Source organism: Chiroxiphia lanceolata, chromosome 12 (genome assembly GCF_009829145.1).
Source record: "Chiroxiphia lanceolata isolate bChiLan1 chromosome 12, bChiLan1.pri, whole genome shotgun sequence".
Classification (NCBI taxonomy): Eukaryota; Metazoa; Chordata; class Aves; order Passeriformes; family Pipridae; genus Chiroxiphia; species Chiroxiphia lanceolata.
This window is the reverse complement of record NC_045648.1, coordinates 20,929,022-20,955,863: the sequence shown is the minus strand read 5'-3', so window position 1 is coordinate 20,955,863 and position 26,842 is coordinate 20,929,022. Positions and strand designations below refer to the sequence as shown.

The 26,842-nt window shown below is 42.2% G+C and overlaps 2 protein-coding genes across 11 annotated transcripts in view; one reads left to right on the top strand and one right to left on the bottom strand.

Moving 5' to 3' along the window:
* The first annotated feature begins 1,034 nt into the window (after positions 1-1,034).
* Positions 1,035-26,842, top strand: FAN1 (FANCD2 and FANCI associated nuclease 1). Of its 6 annotated transcripts, none has more exons than XR_004359206.1 (15): positions 1,259-1,417; positions 1,982-3,378; positions 6,418-6,558; positions 7,039-7,234; positions 8,956-9,189; positions 9,676-9,807; positions 10,897-11,005; positions 11,726-11,845; positions 12,148-12,312; positions 13,276-13,444; positions 15,525-15,628; positions 17,209-17,403; positions 17,778-17,906; positions 18,610-18,965; positions 19,516-19,683. XR_004359206.1 is itself a non-coding variant. In XM_032699741.1 (15 exons), exons 2-14 carry the CDS (start codon positions 2,091-2,093, stop codon positions 18,745-18,747), a joined length of 3,120 nt encoding a protein of 1,039 aa, XP_032555632.1. In that variant the 5' UTR covers positions 1,259-1,417; positions 1,982-2,090; the 3' UTR covers positions 18,748-18,754; positions 26,510-26,842. The 6 variants fall into 6 exon arrangements, 5 of the variants coding, with proteins under 5 accessions (XP_032555630.1, XP_032555633.1, XP_032555632.1 ...); XM_032699741.1 differs by lacking the exon at positions 19,516-19,683 and adding an exon at positions 26,510-26,842 and having other exon boundaries at positions 18,610-18,754; XM_032699740.1 differs by having other exon boundaries at positions 18,610-18,754; positions 18,852-19,683.
* The window catches only part of MTMR10 (myotubularin related protein 10), a 36,936-nt gene continuing 29,883 nt past the window's right edge, over positions 19,790-26,842 (bottom strand). For all 5 annotated transcript variants that reach the window (XM_032699744.1, XM_032699743.1, XM_032699747.1 and 2 more), the window contains 3 exons: positions 25,585-25,755; positions 24,653-24,835; positions 19,790-24,119 (listed from right to left, as the gene is read on the bottom strand). In XM_032699744.1, the coding sequence (XP_032555635.1) occupies positions 23,520-24,119; positions 24,653-24,835; positions 25,585-25,755 (954 nt within the window). In that variant the 3' untranslated portion in view covers positions 19,790-23,519. The remainder of the gene's footprint in view (positions 24,120-24,652; positions 24,836-25,584; positions 25,756-26,842) is intronic.

Genomic DNA, 26,842 nt, shown 5'->3' with positions numbered 1-26,842 from the left:
AATATTCTGTGAACTTCTCAGGTGATGTAAAGATGCTTTCCTGCAGGTTTTACTTTAATTTTCTACTATAGAACTCTGCTTCTTGCCAGGGGCAGATACATAACCATGTAAAATATTTGGCATGTGTTGTGACTGTACAATCTCTTTAATCTGTAGCCCCTAGATTTGTATCTGCTCTACTGCAGGAGCAACTGCACTTACTGAAGAACTTAAGATGTATTCACGTAGTTAACTTAGAAATTATATTCTGAAATAGTGAGAACCAAACAGGACACAAAAGCTTTTTAAGACTGTGGTATCTCAGAGTTAGGAAATGGCTTCTCTTAACTTAAGAGTCACACAATGGGTCAGGTTGAAGGGTCCACAGGGGGTCACCTGGTCCCACCTCTCAGCTCAGGCAGGGCCACCCCAGAGTACATGGCACCGGATTGTGTCCAGATGGTTCTGGGATGTCTCCATGAGGACACTCCACACCCTCTCTGTGCAGCCTCTTCAGTGTTGGGTCACTGCACAGCAAAGTTTTTCCTTGTGGCCAGGTGGCACTTCCTGGGCATCAGTTCCTGCCCGTTCTTCTTGTGCCATTGCTGGGCCCCGCGAGCAGAGCCTGGTCAGACAGGGATGGGGCCCTTGAGTGCTTTCCTCTAACGCGTCCTTTTACAGCTCCGAGGAACATCCTCCCATACCAGCCCTGTTCTCAGAGTCACATTAACCGTATTTCTCAAGATGGAGATATTTCACTGTTTGCTCTTTCCTCGGCTGAACAAAGAAAAGAGAATCCTCCAGCCGGTGTCCCTGTGGACCTCAACCATTCTTCCCTCGTTGTTGTCAAAGGAAATGTTCAGAGTCAGCAGGACCGTGTCGGTGGGCGGCGGGAGCGCGGGGCCGCCATCGGGGCCGCCATCGGCACTGCGCTGCTCAGGCCTGGCGGGGGCGGGAGCGGGAGCGGGGCGGCCCCGCACACACGGCCCGGCCCCGCACACACGGCCCGGCCCCGCACACACGGCTCCGCCCGGCCCCGCGCACACGGCTCCGCGCGGCCCTGCCCACACGGCCCCGTAAGGCCCCGCACGGCCCCGGTGGGCGGGGAGGGCCGGGCGGGCTCCGGGACAGGGCGCGGTTGGGTGCTCCCGGCGCGGGGAGCAGCGGGGACGCCGGGCCGGCGAGGGGCGGGCACGGCCGGGCACAGCACCGGGAATGGGGGCGGGAGCCCGGGGCGCAGCACCGGGAATGGGGGCGGGACCCGAGGCGCCGCCGTCCCGGTAGGAACACGCGGGGAGCGGCCGGAGCCCTCGCAGTGCCTGTGCCCGGCAGCCTCGGAGAGCCCGGCCCGGCCTGGGGCAGCCGCAGCAGCCGGGGGGGGTGCGCTGGAAAGGCGGGTGTTTGGCACCGAAAATAGTCTGTCTGTACAGCAAACGAGGTAATGACGGAATGTGCCCTGCGACAGGATGGGGAGCAATGGCCATAAACACAAGGAATTCCACCTCAACGGGAGGGAGAACTTCTTTCCACTGAGGGTGGCAGAGCCCTGAACAGCTGCCCGGGCAGGCCGTGGAGTCTCCTCTCTGGAGACGTTCAAACCCTGGACGTGTCCCTGTGTACCTGCTCCAGGTGACCCTGCCTGGGCAGGGGGTGGGACTAGGGGATCTCCAGAGGGCCCATCCTGGGCCCAACCCTGACTGTTCTGGGATTCTGTGAAAATTAGAGGACTGTTTAAATACCAGGTTCACTCGATGATGTAAATGAAAAGTTGAGATTGATTTCCACGTATTAAACTGTTGAAGGCCAGCTGCAGCGTTCAGCATGGCGATTTTGGTGTGCCTGGTAAGGCAGGCTAAAGGACAGTAACACTGTAACAGTTAAGGACTGCTTGACTTCTTCACTTGTAGGCTTTAATGTTTTCTTCTCTGCTGTTCATCTTGGTTGAACCTTGGCTTGGTACCTTACAAGGTCATTCATTCAGTATCTTTTTTTTTTCTTGAAGACACAGATGGAAAAGGCAAAGCCGAGAAAAGCCTTCTGAGTATTACAGAATAAGGAAATATGGCTCGAATGGAGTTTCCTGTGCTGTGTAAATGCTGTGAAGTTTTGTAATGGCAGAAGCTAGGTCTTCAGGAATCAAAAGATCCCAAATAAGTTTGTCACTCAGTAAAAGTAAGAAGAAAAAAGGAACACCATCTATACCTTCAGCATCCTCCTCTATTACTTCCTTTTTTAACAATGTTCCCCCTGCCAAAATTAGCTGTCCCGTGTGTGGGCAATTGGTGCCAAGGTATGGAATAAATGAGCACATGGATGAAACATGTCAGAGAAACCGTGGTGAGATTGGTGCCATTGGTGCTATGCTGGACCCTCTGAAGAATAAGAGCCCCCCAGCTGCAAATGTAACCAATAATTCCAGCTCATACTTTTCAAAAAACATCTTAAACCTAGAAACAAGTCCCTCCAAAAGCAGTTCATTGAAAACAGAAGGTAGTGCAGCACAACAGATTAGTCCTTATTTTAGCAATAATAGCTCAGTCATTAGTGTTAACAATGAATCACAGGCCCAAACAGTCAAAATAGTCTCTTTGGGAAGCTTGTCATCGAAACTGTCCAGAAGACGTTGTGCCCAGGGAGGAAAACAGGTTGTGTATAAAGAGATTGACTCTTCACCTCCTGCTGTTCACAGTCTGTGTAGAAATGCTGCAGCACAGGATGATGATGATGATGATGATGATGATATTTATGCTGGGCATAGTTCTCAGAAAGAAAAGCAGCTTGCGCAGAGAGAGCACCAGGAACAAAATTTTTCAAAGAGGAAACCTGAATTTCAAAAAGAAAGAAACCAATGTAATCGAGAAGACCTTGTGGATATAGTTCAGGTATCTTTACCAGCTGATAACAATGACAAAGAATTCCCAAGTGGTACAAAGAGCACCAAAACAGAAAGCAGGTCTGAAGGTGTGACACTTAGTCCTGATAAATTTGAAACACCTCTAGCCATTTATACTTCACCAGAGCTGGCCAGTAATTTGGAAGTCAAGACTCAGCCTCACACCCAGGTTATTCCTTCTTCCAAGACAGAAGTGAACTGTGATACACAAAATTGCTGTAGCGAGGGTGATGCACAGATACTTCCTGTGGAAGTCCTTGAAGACTTTAAGGATGAGATGAATTATACTATGTTAGAAACTGCGGGAAAAGATGAATTTCAGAATTCCACTGGGGACGTTTTAGACAAAATAGATAAGGTTCACTCTGTGCCCAGCTCTCCTGGTCACCCATACTACCTCCAGAATTTTTTACTAGTGCTTCAAGCAGTCTTAGAGAATGAAGATGATGTCAGACTATTTGATGAGCAAGATATGAACATCATAACCAAGTTCTACAAATTATCAGGTACCTTTCTTTAAAAATACATCTCCACATTACTGTTGCATAGTTTTATGTGAGGAGTGCTATATCATGGGCAGTTTAACTGGATGAGTTCCTTAAGGGGAAGAAGCTCCTTTTTCTCAGGAAACGTATCCGTCAGTGGCTTCTTGTAAATAAACTCTCCTAATGTTGTTTAAATGGAAGGTGTTGATAAAAAGTGAAGACTTGTAAGGAAGGTATGCGGGCAAGTCTATAGTGACACTGGGGTTGAAGCCAGGTCAGTGAGGTGTCTGGCTGGGCACTGACATGCCACAGCAGAGCTCAGGCAGGAGTGCAGGCCACCAGTCTGGGCTTAGGTACAGCTCCTGAGAGAATGGAGGGGGGCCCTGACAAAGCCTCACTCAGCCTGCCCAGCACCTGAGCTCAGCTTACACAGTTGCACAGATCCGAGCTGGCCTTGGACGCAAGCAGCCAAACCTGTGGGGGCTGGGGTGTGGCTGCAGAGCCTGTGGGTGCACTCCAGGCCATGAGAATGTCACAATAGTGACATCTTGGGGCTTGATAATGCCTTGTTTATGTTGTGATAGTTAAAAGGAGAATATATAAAGGCGGGAACAGGAGCAACAAAACTTATTATTGGCTCTCCGAGGCAAGCAGTAGATGCACATCATTTGCATCCAAAGATCTAGGCATAAACTCACAGTTAGGTCAGTCGTGTATGCAGGCTTTGGTTACCTGGACAAATACTAAAAGAAGCTCAGGATACAGGTTCCTCATTTCCACACTCCCTTCTCTGGATGGGTACAACACTGATCAGTAACAGGAGCTTGTTCTCTTAAATAAAGGAAGTGCTTGTTTCTCTTTCAGTAGTGTGATTTCAGAATTCCCTTCTCGCAGGAGTTTGGAATACAGAAAGAATTACTGCAGAGTCGTGCTGGTAAATCCATGTATGCATTGAATCCCAGGGGCACAGATAAAACAATCTTTCTTTGCAGGGTAGGAAAAACACAAGGATTGAGCTATGAGAACTGCTTTAACTCAATAGATAACAAATTCTGGACAATTGACAGATGAAGAAATCTTTTCCTTGAAGAAATACCAGACAGAATACTTTAAAAGTTCAGGTAGATGTGTTATCTGTCCCACGTTAGAAGTTTCTAACCAAGCAGGTGTTGTCTTTCAGTTATCATAACACAAAAAACCCAACACATGTGCCTAGTACTATGGAGTTGCTTCAATATAGGTGTTCTCTAGTATTTCATTATTTTCTGCTGAAATGTCTACCATTCTTCAGTGAAAGATCTCACTGAAGTTATGAAGATTATTATGAAAGTTTGTGAACTTATTACGAAATGTAGAGCACTGCCAGTTTTTTAAGTGCCAGAAACAGTAGATGAAAGTAGGGAAAAGCAGAGGTGTATCCGTAATAAGTAACCTGCAGTGCAATGTCAGCCTTTGTGCTTAAGATGAGTTCTGTCTGAAATTAGGTGTAACATTAAAAACATGATTTTTGTATTCTCCATGTTTAATTTTCCTACGAGGTACAGCTGCAAGAATTTAAATGCAAGTTCATAGTTCTAGTGACACTAACCTAATACACTCAGTGAAATCCTCCTTTCAACTTTCATACAGTAGAAATATTGTATCTGAAAAACATCAATTTATAGTTACCAGTGGAACTGAGGTACAGAAAACAATTATTTTCTGTTGTATTTTGATGAGTCATAGAGGGTGAACTTTTCTAAGATCTTCTGCATCTTTTTGCTGATAACATTTCAACTTAGAGCAAATTTTTTATTTCATTGATATACTTGAAACTTTCTTAAGAACCACAAAAGAAAAAAATCTCCCGAACCTCCAAAGGTGGTGAATGCACTTCAGAACAGGATGCTTAGGAAGCAATTAATTACTTGCACAATATCTTTCTATTCTTCTATTTGTCATTCAAATCCTTCAGAGAGGAAGCAGTCCTCACATGCCCTTGCTGGATTGCAGCCCTTGTTTGGTCAGCTCCAAGGGCTGGGGAAAGGATGTTCATGTGTTAACCTTTTTCCTTTCTCCAGAGTTGTAAAATCTGGGAACCGACTTCAAAGGAGTTCTAATCCCAGAGAGAAAATTCCAGGCTCATATATCTAAATATAGTTCTTCCAGTGAATTGATCCTGGAAAAATTACATTAAAAAAAGGCTGAAAAAGTCTTTTAAGGACAGGAGAATTGTTAAATAAACACGTCGAGGTTATCTGCCGTTTCTTGAATATCTCTGGGTCTGGTAGTGTTTCAGTGTCTGTTTTTATTAAATATCGGTTTCAGTTAAGCAGCAGACAGGGATAAAAATTCAGAAGTTAATGAGGGTTGAATTAAGTATTCAAAAGGTTATTGAATGTAGTAACAATAGCTGCACTATTTTCAGCTAAAATTTAATAAGCTGTTTTGTTGAATTTCAGCATGTATGTAAAAAGTCTTTTTAAAGGGTACTTTAAGAGGACACTTCTCTGATAAAAATAAAATGAATAGCAGGGGTTTTTTCTGTTGTTTTCAGTAGATATATTAGTAAAATTAGGCTTATCTTTGAAAAAATAAGAGTCTGAAGACTGCTAGACAGAGAGGTATTCTGTGATTATGAAATTATTCTGTCAGACTTCTTTTGTTCCCTAGCACGAAATATTTGGTTATTGAATGACTGTTTAAGAAATCAAAAAGACCTATTTAATATCACAATATGCAGAGTTGAAAAATGAAGTTGTCTTTTCCTATAAAACAAATTGTTTCTTAAAGGATAAGCATGTCAAAATGCATTTTAGCAATGTACAGTACCTGCAAAATACATTGTAATACTTTTGTACCTACAAAACTTAAATATTCTAATGAGTTTATTAATTACTTGACAGGGTAAGTTCTGGTATTTTACCAAGTCTGCTTGTAGAACGTGACGAGATGTAAAATGTGTTTTAGAGGATACCCGCATCAAAGTAATTTTTCTGGTTAAGGTACTGATTTTGCATAGTGCTGTGTTTAGAATTTACTCTTCATTTTATCCTTCCCTACTTTAACTCCAATTTGCAGTTGGTGGGCAGAAGTTATATGTGAGACTTTTTCAACGCAAGCTGAACTGGTTAAAGGTGAACAAAATAGAGTATGGAGAGATAAGTGTGGATTTGTCACCAATGATTAAAGAACTGGCTGAAGCCAGATTTCTGCAAACAGGTAAGACCAGCACTGATAAATCTTAAAAATACTACATATAGAATCTGCAGTTGGGTCATGTTAGAGTTCAGTGCACTACAGGCTTGTCTGTGCCTTGGGAAGAGTACTAGAGGACCAGAATTAAGATTTCAGGTAAATGAGTTGTGTTGTGAATAATAAAAATAATGCAAATTGGGTAATAGGGAAGACAGCATTTCTGAATAGCGTTTTTTTGTAACTCAGCAGAATTTTTTTTTGCTTTGATTTTGAAGTTGTAAAGGGTGTTTTCTTCTGATTTTTCCATACCTTCAACCTGGACCTGTGAAGAGGTCAGGACGAAAGTCCAGAAGAATTTCAGGGTGAACCAGATAACACTGACAGTACATTTTTGAGGAATTTAAGTCATTAGATTAGTACCAGCTTATATGAATGTACTATGACCTATTGCTTGAGTGTACATGTATAACACACAATGAATGTATCAGATCATTTTGCTTGTAGAATCCGAACTGGAAGACCTGTGTGAAGGTTTGGATTTGCTTTCAGCCTCTGAACTAAAAGCGTTGGCAAAGATCTTTCACTTGCCAAACCCAAATGGTCAGAAACAGCAACTTGTGGATGATTTTCTGAGGTTGGCAAAACAGCGTTCAGTCTTCAGCAGGAGTCAGGCTGGTGTTGGGACAGTGATCTTAAAAAGGTAAATGTTTATAGTTAAACTTTGCACTGCAACTAGACTGGAATCTAGATGCCTTTTCAAGACAGGAATGTATTTAGTAAATTTATTAGTAAAAAAGGAAGCATTACATTTTGATTCCCAGCAAGTCAAATGGAAGGTTAAATACTAGATTTTTTTTTTAAAACTATGTTGTGCTTTCAGCTGTGGGCATGATTATCTGTCTGCAAAGTTACTTGGCTACACAGAGAAACATTTCTGAATTCTTTAAAGCAGAGTCAGTGCAGAAAAACATCCAGGAAGGTATGGGAAAGGCCACTGCCTATTAAAACAACCATCTGATGTTCGTTTGCTCTGTGAGCTCTTTTGGTAGAACTAGAGGAGACCAATAGTCTCTTTTCTGGGATTGACTGAGTACTTTAGCATAGAGACTCCTTCTGGCAATATTTTAAAGGGAAAAGTATGTTTACCTGACAAAGTGTTCTTTCTGTCCTGTGATGTTTCCACTGTGGCTGTCACAGCTGGGTGTATCAGATACCCTTGACTTCCAGGTCTCCTGGGGTCCAGGTTCAGGTTTAAGATGCTGTGCTGCCCTAATAGGAGTGTTTAGGGTCTGAACTCGGTGATTGTGGAATCCTTTCTGTATAAAATTTGGCTTGGATAGAAAGCTGGCAGAAGTCAGTATGTACTGCATTTGCTGTACTAACATAATTTGTATTTCCTGTGGCATTCCTTTTCAAATGAGAGGGATATAAAATTTTATCGAGTTTTGCATAGCTATGTTTATTGGACAAATATTCCTCCTCCCCCCTGAAATCTATCACATGATTTTCCATAAAATTCCTTGTATTAAAAGGGGCCTAGTATTGGAAAAAGAACTTGAAAATCATTCCTCCATGAAGAATTATTATGCCGTGAATCATTAAGGTCTTCTTTCCTTATTTTGTGGTTGTTTTCTCATTCTAATCCAAGTATAGACAACTTCAGTATGAAATCCTTAGATTTCATTTTTCCTCTTTGATACTAGACATTTGAACTATATGACAATGCATGATGCACAATTTATATAAATATCTCTAACAGAAACAAAATTGTTTTCAGAATAGTGTCTTAGAGAAAGCCTAGAAGAATAGAAAGGAGCCTGGGAAAATTAGTTACATTCCAAAAAAGTACTTGGTGCTGTCTTACTCCCTACTTCAAGAACAGAGGCTGATAGTTACTTGCTCAGCCACCCCAGCTTTGCCCTTTGCTGTAGATGACAGCTGAAATGCTGATTATCCCAGGAGATCACAGAAAATCTGGTTTTAAATCTGTGCTGTCCAGTGGACAAGCAACAAAGTTTGGGCTTGTATGAAAAGGCTGGTTGAAAATAGGCTAGTGGAGGTTCCCTAAAACAATAGATCTCAAATTAGGGCCTGTAAACATTCTCTAACAGCAAACCATGTCTTGTTGATTTATGGTACTGGCTGGCACAGCAGCAGGAGTGACTGCACCCAAAGGGCAGTTAGTTCTGATTCTGTTCAGTTGGAAGTTTGGCCCTTAAACTTTTTATTAGCGAATGCATTTGGTAGGATTTTCACTAGAGGTTCCATGTACTATATAGTATCTCTGCTTCTTTAAAGGAAAATCAATTTTATGCATTATAGGCTTGGAAAAAAAATTTCTTTTACTTCATTCAGTATAATTCAGTTTTTACAAGTGACAGTAAAAATCATTTGTTGTACTAATTTTATTTGTCCCTCCAGGGTGAAGGACCTGGCTGGAAAATGTGTGAGGGTGTGTAAAGGCCCTCGGGCCGTGTTCTCCCGGGTCCTGTTGCTGTTCTCGCTGCCGGAGGCGGTGGAGGAGGAGGAGGCCGGGAGTGCTGGGCAGGGCCAGCTCTGCACGGTGCTCCTGGCCAGCATGGGCCGGGCTGTGTTCCCCACCTACACCGTGAGCAGGAGCACCCAGGTCTTCCAGGACAGAGACGATCTCATCAGGTGGGGAGAGCTTTGGTTGCTTGCACATCTGTTTCTTTTTAGAAAAGCTTTCCTGCAGCACTGGTGTAGGCAAGTAAGAATTCGTCATGGGGAACTTCAGATGTAAATATATGGAAGTGTGCTTTTGTAATGATTTTAAGTGCGTTTTTGTATCCAGGTAGGACTCGTAATTCACAGTGGCTTGGCTTTGGGTCCAAAATAGCGTATTTGTTTGCTTCAGGTTCGTCTGCTAATGAAAGCTGTTTCTTCATTTGCTGTGCTGATTATTAGAAGTGGACTCTGAGCTAAACAAAAAATATGTTCTATAGTCTATAAGTTTAAACATAATGTGCCCTGCTAGTTTAAACTCTGCTAATCCTATGAGATTAAGGATAAAAGATGGCTGCATGATTCAATGTCTTAGGAGACTGGAAGGGAAGGAATTGATTTCTTCTAACTATAGATGCTTTTTCAGCCTAAGAAAGTTATTGTGGTTTTTTCCCTCAGGTATGCAACTGCTGCTCATCTGTCATATGATATAGCCACTGCAATGGTAAATGGGCACTGGGAAGAAGCTCATAATCTATATTTGTATGCTAAACAAACCTGGAGCGAACTGAAAAATCACCCCTCTTTAAGGTAGTGAACTGGAAACTAGCCTAGCATTCATAGGAAACTATTAAATGTATTGTCTTACTTTTGGTACTTTAATTTTTGAGAGAGGCGTACAGACTATGCCTGATAAATTTAGAGGCTTTAATATTCTTGAAAGCTTTGATCTTCCTGATTGTTTGTTTAGCTTTTAAGTGATAATATGAAAATTATAAAACCTTGGGAATTGATTGCTAGGCATTGATAAAACATTAAAACATTTCTGTTTTATGTGCAATGCAGGAGAACAAGAGCCTTATTTTTCCCTTGTCATGGTTTGTTTTTATGGCTTTCAGATAAATGGCAATAAGCAGAATGTAAAATTCACTGTGAACAAAAGGATGTTGCAAATATTATGGGAATGCATGCTGGGTTATTCATGTCTTTAGACTTCCAAGTGGGGTCATTCAGGGGATTGTTACTGAATATCTGAGAACTGAAATAAAATGTGTTGATTTAGAAGCATTCTTTATCAGTTTCTCTTTTAATTATTTTGTTTTCCGGCTTAATGATACACCAAAAGTTAAAGCTTTATGTTTGGCATTATATTCAATTCCATGGCAACTGATTTAAAACAGTGTAACCCTTCATAGAGGGTCATTTGGAAGTCTCTTCCATTTCACACTGAAGACAGTGGAAAAATCTATTTTAATAAGACATTCAAAAGACTTTGTCTTGAAATATAGAGTTGCCTACTAAAAAGATGTTAGTCTTTTTATGGCAGGAAATTCCTGTTCTAGACTTTTTCTTTTGTTCAGCTATGTTTCCAGAGATAAACTTCTATGAGAATGATTGGCAGTAACAACACATGATGTAATAAGTTACTGGTTTGCTTCTTATGTAAAACTGATTAACTAAAAATTCCACTGCTGTGGAATCTAAAATACACTGTGCAAGGGCAGCTTGCTCCCTAAGCTGAACTATTGCTTTACCTTTGGGTTCTTGACTTGGCAGCTGGGATGCTCATTTCAGTTCAATTGGATATATATGGCATTTAATTTTTGTAAATGCTTTAGGTATAACTTTAAGAATTCAAATTGCCATATTTAAATGATCTGAGCTGCTCTTACTTTTTAGCTATCACAGAGTTTTACCGGAGTATCTGCGACGTTTCACGGTGGGCTGGGTGTATACAAGAATCCTTTCTCACGGTGTTGAAATTTTGCAGAGACTTCACATGTATAAGGTAAAGTGGTGAATAGGAATCTGTGTTTAATGGAGCATTGTACATCAATTTACTTTTCTGATGTGGCCGGAAAATAGTGACAATGTTTGCCACAGATTGCTATAGTTCTAGTAACAGGTCACTTTTAAAGGAAAAGAACCCTTTTTTGTACTACTTTAGAAAGTTTTAAATTGTTTTGATTTCTGCTTATGCTTTGTAGATTTACCATCTGTAATACACCATATTGCTGAGATATGCTTATTTCATTATTTAAAGATACCTGTGTTTCACTAGATTTGGTTATTGTTTTTAAGTAAGAAAAATCTCAGAAGAGAAGTCTTCTGAAATCTCTGCCTCTTCACCTTGGGAGATTACATTCCTTTAAGGTCTCTGACTTATATGTTAAAGCAAATCAGATTATTCTGAAAAAGACTTTGCTTCTGCAAAAAGGCAACTAGTAATACTCGGATATTTTTCGTATACAATAAGGAATACAGAAAGGATAAAAATATTAAAATTTTGGCAGTTAGCCTTTAAGTTTACATAAAAATATCTCTATTCTAGAGTTTTTAAGATACATCTGTGCACTTGAATTGAGTATATTGGGCAGTGGAGTAAAGAGCAGTTTGAATTGTGCAGAGATAAAGTTTTATAGTATCCATTAATTAGAAGGGAAGGTGACAAGCTAACTTGCCCTTGGCTTTGTAACTCAATTAATGAGCATCCCATGCCATTGCACAGGAGGCCGTGCAGGAGCTGCAGACCCTCCTGGCTCAGGATGTGTACTGTGCTGACAGCAGAGGGAGATGGTGGGACCGGCTGGCTCTCAATCTACATCAGCACCTGAAAAACACTAAGAAGGTATCTGCTGTAAAGCTGGAAACACTGCACTTGTTGTCTGAAAACATGTTTTAAAAACACATCTTATGAAAAGAACAGTGGAATAGGATCTCCTAACAATGTAGGTAGTGGTAGGAATGCCAAGGTCAAGGCAATCAGTTCCTCCTAAGAAAATTAATATTGAGTGTACCTCAATACCTTGGTTGGCCTGGTATGCTGGTTTTTGCATTTACATTTTTGTGCTCCTTAAATGGATTGTTCTTGAGCAGACAGGTGTCCATGGGTCTTTCTAAGTTCCTGCTGGTTCCTTTGCTCTTTGCCAGGCCGTGGGCTGCATTAGGAAGGGGCTGGCAGACCCCTGTGTCCGCACTGGGCACCGTCTGTCCCTCTACCTGCGGGCCCTGCGCATCAGAGACTCACCGAGCTGCAGGCAGGTCAGGGGCCTGCTTCAGGAGCTGCCAGTCATCACTGTGCAGGATGTGCCACATGTGAGTAAGGGTGCTGCTGGTGTCTGGGAAATAACAACTCATGAGGTCTTTTTTACACTTGACGAGAGAAGATAACCTGGGAGAGTCTTGTTATGTGCTGCGCACCAGCCTCTGACTTACTTGTGCTGCAGGAAAATGAATACAAATGTGTTCCTAAAACAAAAGCCTCTCATAAGCAAATACTTCTATGTTGGTCAGCTTCATAGCTGAAGTTAGTCAGCTGTACACTGGTTAAATTTGAATTGCTTTATATGTGTTATGAGCCTGATCAGCTGTAAACTCCACTAATGTAACAGTACGTGCTCGGAGCCTTCCTGAGCAGATCAGTGCATTGTGTCTGGTGTCTGCAAGCCAAGCATTTTTTGTGCAAGAAAAAGTAATAGTAGCTTCCTTAGCATGTTGTCGCATTAGATTAGTGGCTAAAAAATGCCAGTGTTCTTTTAGTAACCTTTGGAAGGTATGCACTCTTAATATGTATTGTGCAAATATTCAGTGGGGTGCACCTGCATCATATTGGAATGGATTTTTTTAACTCTTTCTTTTCCATACCATCATAAAGATAATTCTGTCTGGTCAAAGTCAGAGCAGAGCCTCACTTGTTCTCTCTCATCACCACGTCTCTCCCTACAGCCCTTCTTTGTGTCAGTCCAGAATCAGTCTCCTCAGCCTTCTGTATTCTTTCCTCCTGGTCCTGCATATAGAGAGGCTACTTGCCACCTGCCCAGGATTTTTGCTAGACATTTTTTTTTCTGAAAAATTTGCCATTTTATGAAAGCTAAACTGAATGATTTCACAAATTATGGCAGGGTAAATTTTATTCAGTTGATTTTTGGAAACAAGTCTAGTTCTGATTTTAAGAAAACTAAAAAGGAGGAATATGTGTTTTAGGCAAGATCCAAATACTTAGGCTAAAGCTTTTTAAATGTGATGCTGGAAAGTAACCAGATGTTTTATTATGTTCAGGTTACAATCAATGGAAAGATGTGTCCTCAGACGGGAATGGGAAAATCCGTATTTCTCATGGAGGATGTTGTTGATGAAGAAGGAGGCGAAGGCTGCAGTGTATCCACAGTCATGTGCTCAGTTGAGGAGCTGGCATTAACTCATTACAGGAGGAATGGTTTTGATCAGGGTAACAGTACCATTTATTTGGGCATTTTACAGTAAAATAACTGGGGGAGTAAAGAACCTATTTACTAATCAGTTTAGTTAACAGACCAGTTTTAGCTGATTTCGTTAGACCAGTTTTTAGTCTGATTCTGTTTCTTTCCCAAATGCCTCTAATACATCATTTCCTTACCAAAATGCTCTAACATGTATTTTCAAACTGACCTGCTTCCTGGCCTTTAATTATTTGCTGCCTTCACGTACCAAAGGTGTTTTTGAAATTTGTATTTCTTCTTTATCTTCATAGAAAATCGCTTACTTTACCTTTCTTACCCGTGAACAGCTATTTTATTTCTTAAGGGTAAAATGCTAGCATTGTCATTTAAGGAAATGTCAGCAAGGAAAACTGATTTTTGCTACTAGATGAAGATAAAAACAGTATATACCACTAGCAAGACACTTGGCAATTTTTTTGAAGGCTCTATTAGTAGTTGTTCCTATATTTTTACAACTTAGGAGCTGTGAAAAGCCATGGGCAAGTAAGAATATATAGATCTGTTTACAGGAAAAAAAGCAATATGCAAACAGATAGGCAGGGTTGTTTTTTAAGATAAAATTTGTATCTTTATATAAAATAGATATTTTAATATAGTTTTATATTATTGATATGTTCCAGAATACCATTGCAGGAAAAGTGGCTGTATCAGAAAAGGGTAAATGAGAAGGTTGACAGTATTTAGAATTTAGAAGAACTGTGCTGAAATCCCCTCTCAGTTCCTCACTCCCACCCTCTCACCATCGATCTTCATGGCTCAGCAGTTTTGAGCACACAATGGCCATGTATGATGTAGGGCTGGGCCTGAGGAACCAGAATTCCCAGTCCAGCACTAAACACAGCCCAGAGCACACATGGTCTCCTCTCTCTCATCTGTGTGATGTGTCATACATGTATAATACACAGACACTATATATTATATAGTACAGACAGCACAGATATCCTGTGATCTATAGGTATGACATGTAACATTAAATATAATATCATAGATAATATGTTGTACTAATAGACTAAGAACAGAACATACCTCAAGACCTGAAGTTGAGGTTGGTGGGAGCTCTGGGAGCCACCTGGTCCAACCCTCTGCTCAATAGCCAGCTGTCCTGGACCATGGCCAGCTTCTGAGTATCCCCAAGGATGGTGACTCCACAGGCTCTCTTGGCAACCTGTGCCAGTGTTTTGTTACCTTCACAGTGAAAAATTGTTTTCTTATGTTTATATATATATATGTATCCCTGTGTGTTATATATATATATATTCTTACATATATGTGTCTCCCTGTGTTTAGTAAGTGACAGGGATGAAAAAAAAAAAAAGATGATGGAAAAGCAGTCAGCTCTACCAGACTAATGCTGAACCAGTATTCCTCAAAAATGTTATATATTGAGAAAAAAAGTTATATAAAAATGGGGTATATTACATATATACACACATGTATACACACATATATGTGTACATACACATATACACATACAAATATACAGATACATTTATGTATATATATGTATATTTATATAAATGTAATAAAACCAGTTTTATATATCCAAACATTTGGGTTTTCATTGTGTGTTCACTGGCTGGGCATTGCTCAGCTGGTGAGTGCTTTTTCCAGCACATGTGTGTATACGTATGGATACATACTTGGGTGTGTACAGCTCCATACCATATGTGTGTGTGTATGCATACATGTATGTCTATGTGTATAATATATAGCATTTCTATCCATATAAACTTTTTGGTGTGAAGATATTGCTTTTTAATGTTACAAAAGTTGTGTGTTTAAAAATTGTCCAAGTAAACCTTGTTGTGGAAGGGCAGTGATCCAGCCCTGGGCTGTGACTGAAGGCCCCTGGCCAGGCAGCAGCAGGTGCTGGCAGAGGGGTCAGGAATAAAGTGGATTTCCAGTGTTCTGCTGTAATGGGAACATGTGCTGACTTCAGCTGGGCAGGAACCTGAGTGTGGTGTCCTGCTTTGGGTTGGGGTGGTTTCATTCTTCCTCAGGTTGCTGTAGAATTTGATGTTTCCATTTTTATTGAATTTTGCCCTTTAGGTATTCATGGGGAAGGCTCAACGTTTCTTACACTGTATGGGATTCTAATGTGGGATATCATTTTCATGGATGACATACCCGATGTTTTCAGAAATTCCTATCAGGTAACTTTGAAAGGCTTTCTTTAGTTACTGTATTTACCCATTGCTGTAGACTCAGTAACCACGTTAAAATCTTATTTGGGATTGGATTAGCATTTATTCTGAGGGAATTTCCAGACAGATCTTGGTTTTTCCTTCATTTTATTATTTGTTATATTGGGTTTATTACTAAGTAATCCTCAGTAACCTAATTGCTATGTCAGTCTGGATTCACAGTCTAATAGGGTGAGATTCATCTGGTTAAATGCATGTGTCCTACAGCTGAGCTCACCGGGCAAAATTTCCATTATAGTTAGTAGAACACTGCTATACCATAGCCTCGTTCATCTCCTTTGAAGATGACACATTCCATTTAAAAAAAGAGAAAGAGAAAAGAAAAAAAAAGAAAAGTCTGTTTCTTTTTAGTAGCCTTTTAATGGTTGTCACATTTTTAAACTTAGGTTTGTTAACACCCCCACTCACCCCACCCCACCATGTTTATGCTTTTGGGACCATCCCTCCTTTTTGACAAAGCAACAAACAAGAAAACAATACTGTGATTAGAAAACTTGATCACATTTTCTAAGAAAACCCTAAAAATCCATCTCAAATGTTACAGAATGAAAAAAGGCTAGATAATTGTCTTCTTTCTTCCACCTTAACTCATTGCTTCTAGTTGAATTCCTGGCCAAGAGGGAGACCAGACAATGCTGTTCTCTTCCTTAACTGGATTTATTTGTAGTGGAAGAAATTCTAATTTTATATCAGTATGAGATACCTTAAGTAGAAAATTCTTATTTTAGAGGTGAAGTGTATGGGTTATTCTTTTGTTTCTTCAGCAGTCTGAGGTAGGAGTAGAAATCCTTGTGGCTGAGCTGAAACCCCCCAGGTTCATAGACAGGCAGGAAGGGCACTGCTGTAGCCTCAAAGACCTTACAAAAACTGTGCCATAGAATTCGTACCAGTGGCTCCTTCTGTGGAGTATCTGCTGGTCTTGTTAGATGCTGAAGCTCTATGAATGTTGTGTTAAAGCAGATGTTCTTTCATACAATCTGTATGTATATTATACTTACTTAAAAAAAAATGAAAAGCCAAACCCCCAAACTTGTGTGTTTATGTGTTTATTACAAACCCAGTATTTACAGATCACTTGCAAATTTATTTTTTAAACTAGTTTTTCCTTATTAATTCAGAGCAAAGCTATCATGAGCATCAGGCATAAACAAGGATGAGCTGATAGCTCACCCCTCATTCAGTCATTACCAGGCTGTATTTTTGTGGGATTATCTGTGGCAGCAGGTTGTGTAAGGCTGAAATGTGCCATTTGCTAAGCACTCTGCATTTGCTGTTGAAAAGCTGGCCCAGCACTCGGGTACTGCCTGTTCCAGCAGCGTTCAAACATGAACTGCTGCAAGGGCTTTACACACTGGGATGTTCAGAGCTGGGTGTAAAAGTGTAATTTAATAAATGTTTATCTGGTGGACATGTTCAAGTTAGATCAGTGTTTGAGTGAATTTGTAGTTAAGAAAAGTATGAAATAGGGCACTGTCTTTCTGCCAGCTGTGCTGGCAGCTCCTCAGAGCTGCATTTACGTTTTTACACAGACGTCCCCTCTGGATTTGTACACTGACAGCTTCTATGAGAGCAGGAGGGATGTCATCGAGGCCAGACTGCAGCAGCTGCACTCAGCCTCCCCAGAGACACTGGCAAAGTTGATTGCTGATGTCTGGACCACTCAGGAGGGAAAAGCAGCAGCACTAGTGAGCTGGGGACGTTTTATTTCCCTCCAGCAAGCCCAGGTAAGTAACTGTTACCCAGCATGGGGCCTCTGATTAGGGTTGTCATTCGATCACACATGGCCATGGTGTGTCACAGGTTGTACTGAGGCACTGCGGGAGGGAGAGTGGTGGGAGGGAGGAGTTGGGAATAGGGAGACTTGGGCGGAAGTCCTTGCACAAGTACTGTTACAATTTTCTGATATGGTCACTTTTCCTGCAACAGCAGTTGGGAACATAGCAGGAAATTGCTGTAGAAAACATCTACTTATGCTTCCTGTTACACCAGCCTAAACAAAAAGCTGAGCTGGGCCATACACTAGTCTCATGAGGGTCGGGAAACGGCTCTACAGGAAATTAAAGACAAATCCAACCAACCACCAAAGCCTCTCTTGCAGAGCCTTGTCTCCTGCCTTGGAGGAATGTTCCTGAGTGGTGTTTTCAGGCGACTGTCCAAAGACCTGCGCCACTGCCGGGGAGGTCTGCCTGACCTGGTCGTGTGGAGCACACACACCCAGCACTTCAAGGTACCTTGGGAGGGCATGGAAATACTCAGTGCTCAGCTGGGAACTGTCAGCTGTCAGCCCATCCAAACTGTGCCCTCCTGTCGTGGTGCAGGTAAGGCTGCCGCTGGGCTGCCAGAAGCCACGGCTAGCAGTGTGTGGTTCTCTGCTATTTCATCACACTGTGCTGTAACTTTAACGGGCATAATCAGAATCAGCAGGAATAAACACTGGCTATGTTGGTGTGGAATAGATCTTTGATTAAAATTAATGTAAAGCAGTGTTAGCAATCAGTCATACCCACTGACTGTGGGTAGCAAGGAGTTTAACTGGCACCACTTAAAACTTGACTGAGTCTTTGAGAACTATGTCAGGGTCTGCCACAAAAACTGAGTAAACAGTCATGGTTGGTGTTTTGCATGGTAGAGGAATAGGTACTAGAAGACTACTGGACATCTCACCTGCTGAAGCAACTTGTTTTTATAAAAGAGAGCTGAATAGCAGAAATTAGTTCTCTGGAACACCTGAGTAAGTTGTGTCAGTCTCAGCTGGAACAGGTGAGGTTGCAGGTGCTTGATTTTTGAGTATGAGAGATCTTCATTCACCAGGGCCTCTGTGTTTTGGTGGCTATTTACTATGTAACAGCCATAAAATAATACTTATTCTGTGGGAATGATGCTGCAGTTCCTGCACAGGCACACTAGTAACCATGGCCATTTGCTCACAGCTGGTGGAGGTGAAGGGCCCCAAGGACCGGCTGTCACCCAAGCAGATGCTGTGGCTGAGCGAGCTGCAGCACCTGGGAGCGGCTGTGGAGGTGTGTCACGTGCAGGCCGTGGGGGGCAAGAGCCAACGCCTCAGCTGACACACAGGTTTGACCAGGGGGGTAACACACCACTGCCTGCTGCTTATTAAAAATAGTTTCTTCTAAAATTCTGGCTCCTTGGAACATTACTGTGTTCTTTTTAGCACAAAGCATACTACGGTGCACTTTGAGAAGACTGATTTACTGCATGTCACTTTGGGTTCAGAAGAGCAGAGCCTTTCTCTTCCATCCACAGTTCATAACTTATTCTATAAGAGGTAATCCAGGGGGTTTGCCCAGTGAAGAGAAACAGCTGCCATCACACTTGTACCTCCTGAGAACATCCTGTTCAATATAAAATCTGGGGCATCAAGTCCTGGTCGTTTCTGTGTTGCCTGTGTAGCTCAAATTCATCATAGTGTGCAAATTTCCTTGCAAGGCAAGCACAGCACCTTTACAGGAGTGTCAGGTTCTCTCCTTGCCCCCACTTAGTACTATGTGTTTGAATTTTGCACTTGAATGTAAAAAATACAGGTGCTCAGTGATGGCAGAGAGCAAGGCATAAAACTTCAATGTTCTTTTAATGCACTGCTCTGTATGAAAGGACAGTTTATTTAACAGGCCCTTCTGTTGTGAATATCTGTATTACCTGTGTAAAGGGAAATGTTTCTGGTAGAGATGGGAGTTGGTCAGTGCCACCGTGACCACACTCATTTGCAGCATGTCACTCATTACAGTCAGTTTTACCCCACATTAATTGATGTGTTTGCTCACTCAGAAATATGTCAGTCGCTTGGAATAGAATTAAAAAGATTATTTCCCTTTTAGGACACCAGAATCCTGCAGGTTTTCTCTCAATTTTAACACGCAGCCGACATCTTTTCTCTGGAGTTTCATTCTCATACTGCTTTTAGAAATTCTGCTTACCATGCAAACAGCAGACACTGTATAGAATATAGCAAGGAATAAAGATAATTTGCACATTATTTTTATTAATCATCTTTCTTCAGCAGAGTGTCCCTGCTTTTCTTGGAAAAAACAAACACCCCCCCCCCCCCCCCCCAGTTTATTGTTAGAGGAAGTGAAAGAAAACTGCCTGAAGTTCACTGTGGAAAGGTATGAACTTTTATTGACTCTAATTTACTTCACATTCACAACTCAGCATCAGGATTTTATCATCCTCCTGCCACTGCTTTTTTTTACTCAGTAAATCATTATCAGGCACAAAGGTTTTAGTTTCAGTTGACGTGGTGAACTCTAAACCATCACAGCAACAGCATTAGAAACCTAATGCCTACAGCAATTTGAGGTACAGATTTCTGTCTCTTTGTTAGAGGCAAATTTAAGATTTCATCCTTTGCTTAAATATATGTTAAATTTTTTTTGGTTTTAATGTTTTTCCCTCTGAGAGTAACCAAAATATTTGCCCAACTTGCTACATTTTCATAAGAATACAAGGCAGTTATATCAGAGTGGTACTGCAGGCCTGGGCAGACACCTCTCCCCCTTCTCCCTGCATTTCTGGAAGGAAAGCCACATCTCTGATCCAGCAGTGAAGGGAGGGCGAAGGTACCACCACAGTCAGCTCCACCTCACAGGAGCTGAGGGTCACTAAAGCCCCTCAGCTTCTGAGCTCCCTCCAGGGGTTACAGGGTGGTGCAAAGCCATGGCACAGCCAGGAACAGCTGGAATAACCCAGCTTTTCTACCAACAGACAAAAAAAGATGAGCTTCTTGGTAGCTTTTCTATTCTTGCAACACCAAAATGGCATTAACAGTATTTTGTTTTAAATGGTGAACAGAAATTGAAAATGTGTACGTATATATATATATGCACACACACATATATATATATACACACACTTGCATGTCAGTATTCTGTACACAGACATTAAAGATACCTACTCAAACCCCAAAATTGCTTTTGAAAGTTATTAGAGCAGTCCCTGCTGACTTGATAAGGCAACTGTGCAGTGGAGGATATTTCAAAATTACTATCTAGTACCTGTCTTCCAAAAGTAAATTAAAGTGTTAAGATGTGTAACTTAAGAGGAAGATCCAACACCCACAGGCACACGCTCACTCACACAGACACAGCAGTTGCTCAGGTTCCTTGGAAGGCAAGGCCGTGGACACCAGAAGCAGAACCTTGCCCACGTGTCCAGGGAAAGGTGGATCCCTTCCCCTCCTCTCTGCAGGAGGTGCCCCCTCTCAACCTCTGCTTACCTGACTCCCCTTTTTGAATGGTATAAAATGTCTTTTTAAATCTGTTTGGCAAATACATATTTCAACAGGTTTTGTTTATTTTAAAGGCATATTATTTTTAGCCCCCTCCCATGCTATATATATAAAATACAAAGACCCTCTGCAGCATCTGTACACATCTTAGAACTGAAATGTAAAAATGTCTGTAATTTCCTTATAAAAGACAATTCTGTTTAAATATAGTACCCATTTTTTCCCCCAAAGGGTAGTAGCCTTAACTTTTTTTTTTAATTCCACCAGCTGCTTTTGTGGGGTATTTATTTACACATTTTTGGTACCTTTAAACCAAAGAAGTTATACTTTTAAAGACAAAAAAATATATATAGTCAACTGTCATTTTAAAAGAAAAAGAATTGGTACCAAAAGACACTAAGCACACAGGTTGAGGTCTGTTATGTCAAGTATCAGGCCAGGGAAAGCAGTAAGCTAATGGGAAAAAGGAAATCACAAAAGCAAACTAATACAAATGTTTGAATAATGAACTGACCAAGTGAGATGACTGCTCCAGCAAGCTTGGAAATAAACTCAACTGGTTTGTGGACCATGTAACATGTTCAGCCCATCTTGCAGCAGAATTAGGCAATTGAGGTGAATACATGTTTTTTCCTCACAAACAGCTGACCAGAAGGATCTGGCTTTGTCTGCTAACAGCCCTGCACCCACGTGCAGACACGACTGTGTGTGCACACAGAGCTTTCACAAATACGGGGTTGGGAGGTTGGGAGTTCCCAAAGGAGCCCACCCCACTCACAGCTCACCCTGGCCATGGCACTGCCCATCCCTCTGCAGCCCCAGCAGTGCCAGCACAGCCCCGGAGCGCAGGAACAGCCTGGGACACTCGGTGCTGTGTGTGCTGGGCTCTTCCAGCACAAAGCACCTGCGAGGCCACTCCAGATGCAAGTTCTCTGAAACAAATCCTTGAGCGACATCAGACATCCCACCTGTGCTCTGTGACTCAGGCTGCGCTGAACACCAGTTCAGTCAGACAAACAAAAAAGGTCTCCAAATCCTATCCCTCTCCACCTTTTTTAAGCTCTACTATACTGTGTATTACCATCATGCAGCTTTCTTCTTTCCCCACAAAAACTGAGAACAGCTTTTAGTCCATCATGTAAGTAAGGCCTTTGGTGCTTTCACTTGCGAGCAGGGGCTCAGTGTGAGTTCAACAGCATTTGTGTTTTACACAGACATGGTTTACTGCGAAATACAGCCTTGCTGGGAAGGCAGATGACAGAAGCTTCAACCTCTGACAATGACCATCACTATTCCTCCACCCTCCCAATATTCTTTACACTCCTGCCTTTCTCCCTGGGAAACTTGAGTCCTTTTCTGGCACAGCATCCAGGGAGAGGTATCATTTAAAAGGTTTTAGCACAGCAAGTAGGCTGCTGCATTAAGCAGAGGGAGGCTGTTGGATTTAAATCCCTCAAGCAGTGCTTGTCCACTGCACTGTCCGTGTGGCTGTGTAGAAATGCAAAAAGAAGGCACCACTTCCTGCTCTTCCAGCCCCTGCCCACAGTGACTGCAGCACCACCACCCCTCGTGGGGCTCCCAATACCGACTGAGCCTTCCTTTCTGGAGCCCAGCTTGGCTCAGGGGAGAGTTCTGCTGACAGCTACTTCATCCTACAAAAAAATGAGATGGTTGGCAGGGATGGGAATCTAGGCAGGGATATAATGCTGAGGATTTGAGATGCCTATATAAAAAAGCGAGAATCTCATCTGCATGCCTGTTGTTTCCAGAAATTGAGAGGAGGAGGCAGGAGATGGAACAAGAACTTGCCACAACAATCTATTGTGAAAAGTTGGGGGCTGTCAGCTGCATTAGAGTAATCTTGCTACTGTGTCCTCCCAATTAAAGGCACTTCTAAAGCTACTACAATACCATATCTACAGTAAAATGTTTTAAGGTTAACAGTGTATTGTCCTGACCTGGATTTCTACAGTCTGAAGTCAAGCTCATGACAAAGAGCACAAATCCGACTAATTGTTCATGAACACATTTTGTGGAGAGAAAGAAAAAGGAACAATCCCTCTCATGGATACACACTGCATTAGCAGATGTGTAGGGTGATAAGTCACAGAACATTAGTGTGTTGTATCTATGCATGAACGTATTCTTCCTGAAGAGGCTGTCTGACAAAATAGTATGTTCCCAGATTTCAGCTGTCATTTCATGTCCACTGCACTGCTTTGGCTTTCCAAGCTGTTTTATCAAAGGGTCATGTCAGTCACTGTCTGGGAAAAAAGGATATTTCAAGCAGAACCCACATTAATGACCACACCAAGCCTCCCAATTAGCTAATGAAGCGCTCCATCGCATGTAATGAGCCAAACCCCAAAGGGCAGGGGGAGTTAGGGACCAGAAGCCCCAGCAGACGAGAACTCCTGAAGACAAAATTGTGCGATTTGAAGCATGACTTGCGTTGCTTTTAAATATTTGTGCAAAACTTACGTAAGGTTTGTATATAAAAATTATTACAGCTTTCAATGCCGCATTTAGCAGTGTTAACTTAGAAAAGACAAAATGATATGCTGTATTCTCCTCAAACCTTTAAATCACACCACCTCAGTCTTCATTTGCCAGCGTCTCAGTGGACAGCCAGATTTTGGCACCACTTAAAAATTTGCTTAACGGTGTTCCCAAAATGCTCCGTCTGCAGAGGTTCCCTACAGGAGAAAAGGGGAATGAGGAGGAGAGAAAGTCTGGGGCACCCGAGGTGTCATTGAAACCACTGGCTCTGAAGTACATCCTGCTTTGATCCAGTTCTGTGCAGTGGCCTTGCAAGGAAGAGTTGCTTTTGTAGTGCCGAAGGTTCCGGTTCAACATGTCCACTTCATCCGCCAGCACAGACACCCTGTGGAAGGCGGTGACGGAGCCACCGTGGCTGATCTGGGCCTCGGGAACCCAGCGGAAGTAGCACAGTTTCCACAGTTTGATTTGTGTTGCAGAGAGGTGGGGCAGGATCAGGCCGTGCAGGTCCACAGGCTTTGCAAACCAGTCCCTGAAGAACTGCTCCCTGCTGTGGCTCGGGCTCTCCGCTGGCTGGAAAAGGTCTGGCTTCAGTTTTAGTATCAGAGAGTTTCTCCTTGGAAGGAACTCCTGCTCCCCGATGATCCCGTTCTTTAATGCTGGAGGAGCACCTCGCAGTGTGGAGCTGTAGTTTTTCTGCAGAAAAGAAATACTGGTAATTTTCCAGTTTTACATTCATTTGAATAGCAGATTTCCCCGAGCTGCCAGAGTGCATCATCCAGAGAAACGCTGTGACCTTTAAACACTTCTGAGCTTGTGAGTCACTACTGCAGGGCTCACAGGGCAAACTGTGGCTGCTTGGGCCCTTCAAAAGAAATAAATATGTTTTGTAGCAACAAATTATTGACTTATAATCGGTATTTACTGAACATACTGACAACCCTGGGGGGGGAAAGTGGCATGCCATCACTTTTCCATGGGTGAGATTATGCAAATGTTGGCAGTGAGCTCAGTCACATCAGAAGATGTCCCAGAACACAAGGCTCAACAATTTACATCTTTGCTTCTACAGAAAATCATTTCTTTTGGCTGGGAAGCCAAGGAAATTGAGGCTCCTCCTGTTAAACCACAGGTGTAACACATGCTGTACCTGCAGCTCTCCCAGCAGGAGCCCCTGTGGGTGGGCACAGGCCCAGCCCTGCCCTGCCCTGCCCAGAGAGCTCAGTTACCTTGGAGCGTTTGAAGGATTTCATGGCCCCGTTGTGCACACACGGCACGCTCTTCCCCACGTACAGCGGGTTGTGGAACACCAGGCGGTCCCGGCTGGAGAACTGAAGAGACCAGTCCCAAACACAAGGGAATCTGAGGCCTTTCTCACCACCCAGCTGAATGTTTTTGCTTATAGCGAATTCCTGTAAGAAGTTAACATGCAGGGATGTCATTTAGAGGCAGCACAACAGAGCAGCGAGACAGTTGGAGAAAACAGCTGTGCCCTGTTCTCATTTGGGCAGTTACTTTTCAATGATATTGTTTTCTTACTCTTGATCCCCAAACTGTGATTTTGAGAATATACCAACAGTCTCTCAATGCTCTAATTCTTTGTAAGGTGGCTACCTAAAATTTTAAAGGGAAAATATTTAACAAAATAAGTATGTTTCACTTTTATCAGCCATCAAATGTTTTCTACACAAGGTTCTGTTCAGTTTTCAAAAACAAATTAAGTGTTCAGTCTTCTAAGTGCTTTCCTAGTGCATTGCTATCTGAACTTTATGCAGTATTTCCAACTTTTTCAACTATTTAAACAATTACGTCAAGAGATTTCAAAGTTTGCCTGAAGCGCGAAATTCTATTTATTGCCTGTCATTCTGCTTTATCAGTTCCAGATATAGATTTGCTTCCTAGAGGAATACAAACAATAATGTACAATAGCAATGCTTTCCTAGGAAAAAACAAAACCGAAATTCAATAGACTTTCTTCTTGAACAGTTCCTGTCTCTGCAAAGATCACCTGAAAGGACATTCTGATCATCTTCATCTGGGGACCTGACTGTTTTGCCCAAACAGCGTGTGACATTTTACAAAGCACACAGGAGCAACTGAGCTGGGGCGCTGTTGTTTCCAGAGGGGCACAGGGCAGGTGGCAGAGCTCCCACTCACTCACAGTGCTCTCCTTCACGCGCTGGTGGGGGCAGTTAAAGAGGAAGGTGCCAAAGAGCGAGATGCGGGCGCTGTCATGCAGCAGAGTCAGGTACACCTCGGAGAACTCGAAGGCTGCTGGGTACTGCTCTAGCAGCTGCCACACGCAGTCAAGAAACATCAGGAACAAAGGAGACTGGGAAAAGAAGCAGGGGATTATTAGATTTAACAAAGGCTTCTCTCAGACCATACTAATTTGTTTGCAGTTATTGCTCCATTAGGGTATTTAGCTGCATCTCTGGTACATTACTCAACAGGGTAAACTATTTAAAGTCTTGTATTTTTTATGGTTCTATGCAACTATAACATCCTGTATTCCTGTTTAGCCACTTGCTTTATCAGAACTACCTTTGCACAGCTTTCCCTTCCCTCTTCTTTCCTTCATACTTATGTAGCTGTAAAATACTTCCTGCCACCTGGATGTCCCTCATCATTTCCAAATTAGTGCTTGTATGAGCCTTCCTTACCTCTTGGCTTTGTATTTACAATTTATATAATTCCTTCTTGTTTAAAATGACCAGAGAGCTTATGATTCAGCCATGTTAACTTCTCACTACATTTTCGAGCTCTTTCCATAGCAGCCCATGAATGGCAAAAGCATAAACCATCATTTATGTAAAGCTTTAGAAACATTTTCCTCTTCACAGTTTCAATCTTCAGTATATCCCTTGCAAGAGTCAAATATCAGCTTTCTCACTATTTCCCTCTGGGCAATAGTTTCTTTATCCGTTCCTCCATTTTCTCCTCTCAGTGCTCAGCGTCCTCGGTTTGTCTGTGTCGGCTCCACACTCTGAGGATATTGCTTTTATATTATATTCAGGGCACTGTCCCTGAAAAAGGTTGCTAACCTGGGTCCTCTGTTTTTCCAACCGCAGTTACAAGTCTCTCCTTTGCAATGAAGAGGCCAAATAAGACTGGCTGGAAATGCTGGGAATGAAGCCCTGCACTACCCTCTGCAGATCCCCCTGGAGCTGTGCCAGCTCTGAGCCTGCGGTGCCTCTGCACCAGCCCAAAGCTTTCAGGGCACCGCACAGGGATCAGACTTTGCATCCAGAACACCAGGGATGAGAGCAGAGATCGCTGGTAAAACAAACAGCAAAACTAACCCCTGTAAACCCACTCCTCACCTCCTTTTATTTTAATTTTAAATGTGAGCTGTGCTGGTGTTTGTAACAATGGGACCTTTTCATGTGGAACACTGAAGCAAAATAAAAATCCACTTG